The sequence below is a fragment of the Clytia hemisphaerica genome, unplaced genomic scaffold (genome assembly GCF_902728285.1).
Source record: "Clytia hemisphaerica strain Z4C2 unplaced genomic scaffold, Clytia hemisphaerica genome assembly, whole genome shotgun sequence".
Taxonomy (NCBI): domain Eukaryota; kingdom Metazoa; phylum Cnidaria; class Hydrozoa; order Leptothecata; family Clytiidae; genus Clytia; species Clytia hemisphaerica.
This window is the reverse complement of record NW_027104248.1, coordinates 499038-512129: the sequence shown is the minus strand read 5'-3', so window position 1 is coordinate 512129 and position 13092 is coordinate 499038. Positions and strand designations below refer to the sequence as shown.

The following is a 13092-nucleotide window of genomic DNA, read 5'->3' as shown; positions in this document are numbered from 1 at the left end:
TTTGGGATTGGGCACTCAATCGAAATAATTGGTTAACCTCTGCGCACATTCCAGGTATCTTGAATGTTGAAGCAGATCGAGAGTCCAGGGAGTGTGCAGAGAGGACCGAATGGCAGCTTAATCCAAAATATTTTGTACAAATCATTAGCGAATTGGAAACTACACCAACAGTTGACCTTTTTGCAAGCAGGTTGAATAAGCAAGTGCAAAAATTTTGCTCTTATAGACCTGACCCTGAATGTATTCTGGTCAATGCTTTTACTGTTAACTGGGGAGGTGAAGTAATGTATGCATTTCCTCCATTTAACTGCATATCTAAAGTTTTCCAAAAGATGTGTTTTGACAAAGCACATGGTATCCTGGTAGTACCTGATTGGCCAAATCAGCCTTGGTATAACCAAGTTATGGAAGCTGCATTTAAAGTAATAAGACTGGAACCAAGTTCAGACTTACTTTTGCTTCCTGTAAAACCAAAGAGACATCCTTTATGGAAAACACTTGCCTTAGTAGCAGTGCTTCTCTAAACATGATAAAAGAATTTCCTGATTTACTACAACTACTGTTCATTTTAGGCTACCAGCAAGGAGAATTGCCTATTAAAGGCAGTGCAGAAGATTGGTGTGACACCTGAAGTTTGTGACGTCATGCTAGCATCTTGGGCAAAGAGTACACAATCGAGTTATAATGTTTACCTATCCAAGTGGATGGATTTCTGCCATAAACGTAAAATTGATCCATATAATTGCAAATATGACAACGGTGTCGAATTCTTGTCACAATTGTATAAAAAGGGAGAGAAGTATGGATATATTGCAGCTGCAAGATCTGCTCTATCTGCAGTGCTCCAGAAAGAGGAAGGCACAACGTTTGGGAAGGACCCCAGGGTAACAAAGTTTCTCAAAGGAGTATTTCGTCTGAAACCGCAATTACCAAGGTACACAGAAATTTATGATCCTGATGTTATATTGACATTCTTGGAGACGTTTCCTGAAAATAAACACCTGATGCTAGAGACACTTGTCAAAAAGGTGGCAACATTGATGATGCTCCTCAGTGGCCAACGTGGCCAAACTATGCCAATGTTACGTCTAGACTGTATGTCCTACACGAAGGATGTATACACCTTTTTCATTCCCGAAGCTCTGAAGCAAACAAAACCTGGTCATCACCAAGAACCTCTTCGGTTTGAACGTTTTAGTAACAAAAAACTATGCGTGGTTGACTGTTTGGAAGAGTATCTGGACAGAACAAAATATATCAGGGAGAACCTGGAGGGAAATCCACAGGAACTTTTTCTTTCGTATGCGTACCCTCACCAACCTGTGGGAAAATCAACCATTACGCGCTACATCAAATCGTTTATGTTGGAAGCAGGGATTGATGTAACAGTCTACGCAAACCATTCGTTACGAAAAGCATCCACCAGCAAGGCCAATAATCTGGGCTTATCTATAAAGGATATCCAAAAGGCGGCAGGTTGGAAGTCAAAAAGTATATTTAGAGAACACTATCAGCTCCCTATTAAACAAAATCTGGGGACTCAGTTATTAGAACGATAAATTGGTGTTTTTTGCTTAATATTATGTGCAAAGCGATTATCTATGTATAAAGTTGTAAAAGGACTGAGGTTCCATGTTTATAATTGGGTACATTAATTGTGTACACTAATGTTTATATTTGCAACGCTTATATTATACCATGTGGGTTATTTTAACCATAATACTGTATTTTGTTAGGACGTGATATCCTTTTATAATATACTGTTGTGTTGCCTATTTCAGGCCAACTTGACATTTATACTGTGTCACGTTTTTATTGCTCATTGAAGCAAAGATGTAGGCTTTGAAGTCTCATTTGAATATCTTGGATCACAGGCTAATTGTTATTGGTAAATTAAACAAAGAATGTAGTTTAATTGAAATAACAATTACCTGTGATCCAAGAATTCAAGTGCCCACCCACCTTCCCTGTCCTTCCATTGTGTCGGACACACACACACATTACATTTTGCTTCAATAATCTTTAAAGTAGGACGTTTTTACGGAATCGGATCTCACTTGAATTCTTGGATCACAGGTAATTGTTATTTCAATTAAACTACATTCTTTGTTTAATTTACCAAAAAACAGGATCAGGCAAAGCTGGGCAGAAATTAAAATTACTAAATGTAGATGGGACTTAAATTTCAAAACAAAGGCTGGATAAAGTCTAAACCAGGCTCTATCCGATCTGTCAATCAATACAAACTTATCGAGAACAAAACATTGCTTGCGAAATCTTTTGCAAATGGCGCGAATCCAATAGAACAAATTTGTGGATCAAGAGTATGCCGGCCATTCTGTAGCAATATTCAATCTTTCGAAATTAAAACTGTTGTTGATATTTTTGTTCAAACTGTAATTTTATCTTTGTCTGTTATTTTATTAATAACTAGCTTTATTGTTTATAGAGCTTCTTGAGCTTTAAAGACCATCATATGGTCGTAACTCGAGAAAGTCCTTCTAATAAAACAAGATACCGGCAAAGTACAAAAAAGTTGAATGTACGTACTCATTAGTAAAGTTGAATCCAAAAGTGGTTGAATGTGTTGAATGTCAATCAATGTTTTTTTTTGGTCTTCAAAATAGATTTACCTCACTTAGAGTGTTTTCACTGTTTGTTCAGTGTGGTAAATCTATTTTAAAAACCTGAAAAAAGTTTGTTTACATTCGTTTAACTTTGCATGCGCACGTTCAACTTTTTCATGCAGTTGTGATAGCCTAAATAACTTACGCTCCAGGGGTTTGGTGAAATAGCTCCAATTCTAGCTTTCCAAGTTAAGGCATTTAACGGTGGTTAGACTAGGCACACAGACAGTCATACAGGAACACCATAAAGTGAGAGTATATAGCTAAAAACTCAAAAAGTCTAGCTGCAATCATATCTTAATGGCTTCAATCCTTTCAGCTTGGAGAAAAGATTACATCATGAAAAAGTACTATGCACTTGAAAAAAAATTAGGCACATTTCAACTTTTCGACTGTACGTCTGAATGGACCACAATGGCATTCCTTTATTTTTTTTTTGACTGCAATCACAGCGTACGCAAGTGGAGCCCGGGCCTTAACTAGGATTGGTCTATTTCAGATGGCGCAAAACTTTTTGATAAATTTTATCATCTTATCATCTTACTATTGTTTATTAGGCAAAGTAACAAAGAGAATTGTTGAAATATATAGCAGCCAATGAAAAATAAACAAAGCTATTTCTGATTGGTTACCTTGTTGATTTATTCACCGCTATATATTTTGCCTACAATCTAAGATGTCTGCAGCATTATCGGAAAAGGTCTATTTAGTGAATGATCATGACATATATTGTTGTAAGAAAAAACAAACAAACAAGGAGATGTGAAAGTCAGTAAGATAATGACACCATGAATTTCGAAATATGTTTTTGAGAAGCTTTTCCAGCTTTTCCTTGAATTTTATTAAATTGTCAAGCTGCATGAATTCTTCAAGTATTTTGTTAATGGAATATGATTTTTTTTCAACCAATCAATAAATAATTAAATCAATCAATTATTCCTGATTATTTTTTATGCTTTAATTTTTAAAGCATTAAAAGCTTCATAAGTGCATGACATGACCTTTCTGTGGGGGCATTTAGTGAAATCTATGACTAGTATTAATATTAATATATATTATGTCTTAATAATACATTACAGTCAGAACCGACTAGATTCAAATTCAAGATGGCGTCAAGCAACAACAATAACAATTTACATCTCGCTGAGCTGCTTCGTGAGGCCAGCAATTTGGTTGAGTCAACGAGTTCGACAACATCATCAGGAACTTTAGAACGAGCCGTTGCGAACGCAACTAGTATGCTGAGTGCTAGCTTTAGAAATGGGACTTTCGCTAGACTGAATCAAACCGAAAGACTTAGAGCATCCGGTGGTGCTGTAGCCTAGAGTGGTGCTGGTGCTTAAATGTTAATTGCTTAAAAGCAATGTTAAAACAACAGTGCATGAGTACTCGTGCCCAGTAAGATTGAATTTAAAAAAAGATCGAATAAAAAAAAGATTGAATGAAAAATGATTGAATGGAAAAAAAGATTGAATAAAAAAAAAGATTGAATAAAAAAAAGATTGAATAAAAAAAAAAAGATTGAATAAAAAAAGGATTGAATAAAAAAAAAGATTGAATGAAAAAAAAGATTGAATAAAAATAGATTGAATGAAATATCGGGATTGGATTGAATAAAATATCGGGATTGGATTGAAAGAAATATAGGGATTGAATAAAATATCGGGATTGGATTGAACGAAATATAGGGATTGAACTAAATATGGGGATTGGATTGAACTAAATATCGGCATTAAGGATTGGATTGAACTAAATATTCGAAAGATTGAATATTGCTACAGAATGCCCGGCATACAAGAGACTAAAAGTCATAATTCTAAAACACAGACAAAGCGAAAACGAAAGTGGTGACACACAGACACACAAAGCACCGCTATTAATATATAGATGAGGAGAAGGGACACAATTTTATATGACGCCAAAGTTATTCGTCAAAGTTGGTCAAACTTCTCACGTAGGTAATCATTCAGAACAAATATTATTGCTCGAAGCAATAATAGGTCTCTAAAAAACTTGGGTTTAAGAAAAATTATTCAAAGTAATATTAGCACATTTTGTTTACTTTTAAAATTTCAACATAATTATTGAAAAGAGAATGTCGCGCGTCCAGTTCATTTTCCACTGTAATTAAAAAAAGGCATATTTTATATGTAGGGAAGGTTCAATGAAAGGTTTTTATAGGGATCACCGAAACAGAAAGTTTAGGAGTTAATAATTTTGAAGCGCAGACTCAATCACTTCTACAGAGAGGGATATGGCATCAACAAGCCCGTTAGAATGTGTTTTTCTGAACCCTAACTTCAACGCGACGTCCGAACGAAGCAGTCAAGTGAAGCGCTCAGAAATCGCACTCTTTGTCATCACAGCTTTTGTGCTCATTTCAAACTTGATGTTGATTTATGGCTTCCACAAAACGAGTCGTCCTTTCACCAACATCACAAAACTGTTCATTTTATTATCAATTTTTGATATGTTGTCAAGCAGTGGGTCCTGTTTGATGGCCGTTGTAGGTATCATTGGTCCAAACTACCCTTGCATTGTTTTCATAACAATCTTCGCCTTCAATAATTTTGCGTTCTACCTGGTTGTCATGATATTTGCTACTATTTGTACTCTCAGATTCGCGGCTTTCAAATCGCCTTTTATGGTGATCGACCACTGGAAAATTTACTTGATGGTTTGTATCGAGTTTGCCATTTCACTTGTCACTGCTCTTGCCACTTATCTTCTCTGCAGAGACAACGATCTATCTTTAATGGCTTATGGAACTTTAACGGCTATAAGCACAATGGCTTGTGTGACTATCGGTGTTTTGATCATCAACATTCTATCCTATCTACATTTAAATAAATCGATAAATCGTAAAAAAAAGACGAACAACACTTCTATAGAGCTTGACTGCCACCTGTCGGCGAGAAGCAAGTGCAACAAATATCCAGGAGATATCTCAAGTGGGGAATCAGATGAGCGAAAAAGAGAAGCTGTCAAAACTCTGATCATTATCACGGTATTTTATATCCTCTGTTACTTACCATTGACAATTTATGATGTATTGGTAGCCTATTGGGTGAACACAAGGAAACATGTCAAATTTGAAACCATGTATTACACTACAGCTTTGGCAAACGGTGGATTTAATTCGTTGATTTATATCTTGAGAAATAAAAAAATTAGAAAGTTCTACAAAAACAAGTTTGAATCGTTTTTCAAACAAACTGGTAAAACTGAAGACAATGGAAATTGAACTTTTCACATAGCTATAAACTACTCAACACAAAATTCTCACTTTGAAACCATCTAAAAGACAAGTCCTTAACTCAAGAAACTTATTTTGTGGAACGAAAGCCCCATGAAGATTTCTTTATGAGCAAAATTCATATTTAGTTTCTGTTATTACTACTTAATACTAATTTACTCTCGTACCTTAAAGATAAGCCGTATACCTTACACCACGAACGTATTTCGATCTAATGTCACCCTAGTCTGTACCACCCCACCACCACGGGCGTTTTTTATATTTTGAAAAACTTGCCGCGAGCTTCGCGTTATCTTTTCGGTCAGCGAAGAAGAGTTTGGTACAGGCTAATGTCACCCGTTTAGACCGAGTGACGACCCTTATAGTGCAGTAAAATTTCATGAAAAATCAAATACATCCTTACAGCCTTACAGTGCACCAAATTTTGAAGGTTTTACCATTCTTTTATTTTCAAATGTGAGAGTGAGGATATACCTTAAATTCGTGTCAATTTAATTTATTTTTATTTTGATTTTACTTCTGTTTGAATTTTTCATTGACATTTAGAAATCTGCACCTTTAGTGGAGTTACAGTAGACTACCGCTAATTTGAACCCCAACCCAACATATTCAAAATTCTTGCTCATCAATGTCAGGGTATGGCTTTCTCCTTAGATCTGCTTTACTCAACTCAGGCAAAAAAACCACCACTCGGTTATATTCGAAATTCAGTTAATTGGAATTCTAGTTTTTCAAAATGACTGATTCTTAATCTCCTTAGAACTAAATTTTGGATTGAATTCCTCTCAGTAATTCACACGTTTTATATTCGAAGGCTGTCGAAAGAAAAAGACATTGGGATTTTCCTCTCCTTTGATCCAGAGAACTGGCGAGTTTAAAGTTAAAACAAAATTTTCTTTGTAAAAAAGCAGCACCAAAAAGGTTAAGTAAAAGAGGTTTATAATTGATTGTTTCGGTTATAGAGCATTTTCATAGTTGGTTAAGTTATACGTAATTTCCGTCGTTATGGAAACAAACGTTCGAATCTGTAGAGGCAATCATTACGTAATTCAACAAAAATATCGAGGGCGGTTTTTAATTGCAAGAAAGGAGGAAAGGGTCATAATCAGGGAAGGACTAATATTTGAGTGATATGTTTAAACTAAATATTAAGATCTACCCATGAACCTAAAGTTTTCTGAACTAAAACTTCACAAAATGGAAAAAGTCAACATTTTCACTGCGCCCTGTTTATTTTGAAAATCAACAACAGAAAAATATATAACCAGGTTTTGATAGGAGGTTAGGGAATACCAGCGTAAACTATCAATGAATCAAGCGACAATAAACATGATACTGACAAAAAATAATAAACGAAGAAGAAAAGTTTCATGGCCAAACAAGTCTTTGGTTAAACTGCAAAAATAACTTGTTACAACTTATCGAAAGAGAATATTCATACTTTAAAATGCCACAACCAAAACCAGTGGAATGTGCTTTCAAAGAGGCTAGTGTGAACAGGACTTTCACAGCCAGCAATGGACCAAACGACTCCGAAATAAGTATCTTCATAATTACAATGTTCGTCCTCATTTCAAACTTGATGTTGATTTATGGCTTCCACAAAACGAGTCGCCCTTTTACCAATATCACGAAGCTGTTCATTTTGTTATCAATTTTTGATATGTTGTCATGCGGTGGGGCTTGGCTTGTTGTTGTGCTGGGCTTAACAAAACCGGACTACCCTTGCTTTGTGTTTATCGCCTTCTTGTCTTTCGATAACTTCTTGTTTTGCATGGTGATCTTTTTATTTGCTGACATCTGCATTTTGCGTTTCGTCGCCTTGAAATGGCCTTTCGTTAGGATAGATGGATGGAAAATCTGTGCCATCATTTTCTTACAGTCTATAGTAGCAGGTACTTATTCCTTAGCGTCTTATTATTTTTTTCGGAAAGGAGATTTCAAATCTTTGACTCAAGGTTCGCTGATTAATTTGAGTTCCTTAACATTGATTATTCTGTCAGTTCTCGTCATCAATTGCTTATCTTACGTACAATTATGTCGCTCGATCCATGGTACCTCATGCAGAAGAAATCATCAACAACAACATCCGGAAGACATTTCACGTGGAGAATCAAATGAACGAAAAAAAGAAGCTGTCAAAACTTTGATCATTATCAACCTTTTTTGCATCCTCTGTTATTTACCACTGATGATTCATTCAGCAAAAGTGGTCTATCGTTTGAGTGGTCTATCTTCAAAAAATCGAGGAAGCTTAGATGTGGAAATATTTTACTTCTATCTGGCACTTTCCAATGGAGGCTTCAATTCTCTCATCTATATTGTCAGGAATAAAAAGATTCGAAATGTTTATAAAATCAAATGTCCATCTTGAAAAGAAATATACGAGGTCAGAATTGCAACAAAGCTTAACAATGAAGGTGACAAGGCGAGAACTTTTTTCAATATCGAATCGACATCAAAGCATCGATGATTAACTGGAGGTTTCACTTCTTCCACAGGAAGGCTGATTAGCTTTAGTCAGGTCAACATGACAAGATCAAAAAATATAATCATTTTACGAAGGAATATATTTAGCAATTATACTATTTATTAATTTTGTTTTAAGAATAAAATCCCATAAGGCGAGACCAATTTGATTAGTTGTTTTATGGGCCCGACCGACCCTGAAATTCCAAAAATCGAAATAAAAATGAAATCTATTTTGGTAATACAATTTACAGACTCCCAAATTTTAGTTTTTCCAAGAATTTGAGAATTTTATGTTCAATAATGTTTCTTTTTTATCGATGAATTCGACCTTTTTGTGTCTTTTTATTTTCTATTTCGCATTTTTGGCAAGATGTAATAGTTTTTGCTGCCTTTTTAGGAGATTATATAGGTTAAATTCTACTTTTATTTTTATTTTTACGCCAACCGACCGACCCTCCTCGCTTTCCAAAAATACACATCAGGTCTCCGTTTTCTCAAGCTAAAATTTTCATTAATTTTTGACCCTATGATTTTTGCCTGAGACCGTCATTTTTGTCCGAAAATCACACCAAAGTATCCGAAAAAAAAATTGGAACCTAAGTTATTTTGATTCCCCTAGCCATTAGCTTTCCAAAAAGGTATAACAAGTGCTTTGACCAAAACAATTGAGCGACCTAGAAAAAAACGAACAAATCCCCCCTACTAAACATCCGGACAAGTTATATCGAACGAATTATCCCAGCAGTCAGCTTCTTTAATGAAACACTGAGATAGAAAGAGCGCTTTCATTTGATACTTCTGGGTTATATGTTGTACAACTTTTTGTAGCAGATTGCGTTATCGACTAACTTGATTCCGAACTCATCTCTTGTTGAGCAGGTCCATCTTCAGCGGTGTACGCCTCTACATCAATACCCGTCTGTTCAAGCACCGTCATGACTTCTTGGATAAAAGGACGTATTCCTTTTCCAATTACCTCTGAATATAAGTTGATATCTTTGTAAACCGGCTTTATTGTATCTTTATGGAGCAAATACAACTCGTATTCGTAAGAACTGAACAAATGATATGCTATCTTCTAGTTTTACCAATTGCTTTTTGCATAAAAGGATTTATTTTTTGTCATCAGTTTATTAGGAAAAATTAATGATCACGCAATTTTTTAATAGGGACTAATGAACCAATTCACCGCATTGAAGTCTCATTTCGCTGCTGAGGATTGCTACCAGGCCTAATAATACCTAATCATTTTGAAAGATTTAGGCAGCTACTATAAAAAATTCAGATATATCCTTAATAAAACAGATTTTTCTTCTATTTTAACGTCCAAAGTCATTCCCTTATTCCGGCTTACTAAGGATGACCCTCCTTTTATGATTAAATAATGCTGACTTTCGGTTCTACTAAAAAAACAAGCTACATAAATACTAAATAACAAAAGTTACAAAATTTGAAATTAACCTCTGTTTAAAACTTAAAATTTGAATAAAAATGTTCCTACACTTGACATATTTTGTGTTAATTTAAACACCACTAATATTATATATGTTATATTTTTACAGGTCGATCATGTTTGACATCAAGAGAGACAACAGATTGCTGTCCATTGTTTCAAGACCTGGTATTCGAAATCTCTTGGTTACGATGCTGGATCAATTGCAACGATGTCAGAAATCACTCAACGAGTTTTTGGATGTCAGTGATTTGATTAATTATCAAGTTCGATCAGGGTATTAGGGTATTAATCTCTTCCTAAACAGGGAAATTCATATCATTTTTTCAGCAAATTGAAGTTTTTACATCCAAGAATTCATTTTATAGTGGAGAGCTCATACTGACTATTTGAGCTATCTACCACAACATCTTTTCCCTCTTCTACATCGTTTTAACCAACCACAGTCCATTTTATTCATAATCTTGAAATACAAAAATGGATTTAACAGCGAGTTTACTACTAACGGTATCGATAAAACCGTCTCTTTTCGAGTCTGGTCAATTCTTGAGATTACATCACTAATAAACAATGTCGCAAAAATAGAGACTGGTAACCAACAAAGCGCGAAAGCTATCACAATTCCAATTGAAAGGAAGATAAAGCGCCGTTCCGTCCTTTTTCTAACAGCCTCTGTTTTCTTTGATTTAGTCTCAGTATTCAAACTTTGTTTACTTTTTCTCAAATGATACCAAATTAATAGATATGCAGCCAAAAGAAAAATGATTGTCGAATAAACTAAAATTGGCAGAATTGTATATTCAACACTTGTGTGTCTCTCTGATCGAAAGGAATCAATATTTCCATCAAGACTTCCATCTTTACTGTCAATTAAGTTAAGATCACTGAAAAAGAACGTCTCATTTTGGTCTCCTACAATATCAACTCCAGGATATCTGATTTTAAAATCTGTTATGAGAATGGTTTCAAATGTTGTTGTATATTCATAGTGGTATGCAAAACTTGACAAATTATAATGAAACAAAGATATCATTGTGCTATTTGGTTGATATTCAACTTGGTGTATATTGCCACTCCATATGCGGCCATGTTTTTGGTTGATTACAATATTGAATACAGAAAATCCAATCGATAAGACCCACATAGCTATGCATATGCCAACCACTTGTTTCTTGTGAGTATTTCGATGTCGTAGTGGTCTTAAAACACCTAACATTCTATCAATAGTCAACACAATCAATGCGAGAATAGACATGAAAAGTGTGATTCTGAAAATGCCAAGTGTGAACATAACCTGAATCTTGGATAACCATTGATTGTCTTTGTCTTCATTTTTACTTTGGTACATTGAAATTGCTGAAATTGTTGTAATCCCCGCACCTGTCATTAAATCAGATGCCGCAAGATTAAGGAGATAATATTGTGAGTTTTGAAGCTTTCTTTTCTTCGTTTTGGTAATGAATTTTATCTCCATGATATTTAAGAAAACGATAAGCAGACCTAAGACGATGAATATTGTGTCCAAGGGGTCATGAATTGTTACAATGTTCTTATGTATCACCGTCAAGGACATTTTTTTCTCGATTTATGTGGAACAAATCAGTTATATTTGGTAATATTAATCAAATTAACAGGTAGCTGCTTTCCACAATCTCAAAGCACAAATACAATAAAATGATAATCCCACTCGATTACAATACTTGAAATCAAACGTTGTATGTAGTAGTTTCTAAAAAGTGGTTTGCTGCACAATTCTGTGTTCTTCATAAAAATAATGTTTTTCTTATCCTAATTTATATGTGCTCCACAACATCATAAATTCTTAATAGCTTTCAAAACAGGAAGCCATACAAATTCTTCAAACTCATTATCGATCAGTGGGGGTGTGTTTGGCTTTGACGTAGATGAAGAATCAAGAAGAATCAATTTTTTTCTTCATATTCACAGAGTTTTAACACATTTAGAATAGCATGTTGAATAATTCATTCTTGATTTCAATCTTTATTGAGACGTTTCTCTCACCTAAACAAAAACGTTGACTAAGGCACCTGTTTATATGCACGTCTCGTTTGTAAAATCAATTTGTTATGCGAATCCTTGACATTTTTTACCTTAAACTAAAAAATTCAAAGTGTGATAACTGAAAAGTGAGGTTTGGAAATGTAACTGTCGCCGTTAGGGCTGCAAAACACATAAGTGACTCAGGTCTCAAATCTTAAGTTATTTTGTTCTCATATACGACCACCTTTTTTGACTCTCCGTAGAGACTCCTGTCGAATCTTGAGTTGAATCAAAGAAAGCCGAGATTTTAATAGTGTCCCTTGGATCCGATATCTTTCCACTTGAAATATTATTCCAAACAATACATCCATTTTTATAGAGTGATCTTTCCAGAAAATAAGGTGACGGCAAGAGAACCTGCCTTGTTAGTAAGTCTCAATGACTATAAGGTACTCTATTTCAGTTTTTACAAAATTGCATGAACTTTTTTCATATTTAAACATTAATCATTCAAAATGGCTTAATCTCGAAAAATTTAAGAAAAACCTTAAAAAATCCGCCTTTTTGACGACGTCATCGGTAGAAAAACATGAATAATTTTTTACTGAGGGAAGCTGTCATCTTCATATTTTCAAAAATAATACAAACGTTCGTCTTAGGTCCGTTTTTTTTACATCTGATTTAATGACTAGTGTGGGGATTACAATAAGCTCAGCAATTTCTATCCATCCAAATAGAAAATATTGGGGATTTACCGTCGTCCTCAGCTGGTCAGGATCTACTCAAATTAAAACCTTACCCTCTCCGTCGCTGAAAAACACACATACATAAACTCGCTAGTATAAGTACTACCCCCCCCCCCTGATTCCAAAACAGACAAACATTATATCAGAACAAGAGCATTTAAACGAAACAAGACTTGAAGCAAAAAGTGAAACCTGTACAGTTCAAAACAAGAGAAAAATTAACACTTTGGTAGTGATGCCCAAAAGCACTATTCAAACGGCGGCTTGTTTTGATTTTTTAAATAAGGACCAATGGTGAGAGCAGCAGAACAACGATTTTCGAAACGTCACTTTTCAAGTTGCTGAAAAACGAAAACAATCCCACGTCTTTGAAAAATAATAAAATTCTTACAACAAGTCCATAATATTGGGTATTGGATCTGAGTTAATATGAAATACATTCATTCTTTCAGAATAATATATTTGTTGGTTGAAGGTTTTATTTTTACATAAGTGTTTCCGTTTCATATCAGTACAGTGTCTCCCTATTGTTACATT

General features: G+C 34.7%; 2 protein-coding genes across 3 annotated transcripts in view; both read right to left on the bottom strand.

Annotated features, from left to right (window-relative positions):
- Positions 1–13092, bottom strand: part of LOC136816445 (lisH domain-containing protein ARMC9-like) — a 42503-nt gene that overhangs the window by 20610 nt on the left and 8801 nt on the right. The window lies entirely within an intron of this gene.
- LOC136816526 (neuropeptide Y receptor type 1-like) lies at positions 9754–11522 on the bottom strand. The gene has a single exon (XM_067072867.1). The coding sequence runs from the start codon at positions 11379–11381 to the stop codon at positions 10203–10205; it is 1179 nt and encodes a 392-aa protein (XP_066928968.1). The 5' UTR covers positions 11382–11522; the 3' UTR covers positions 9754–10202.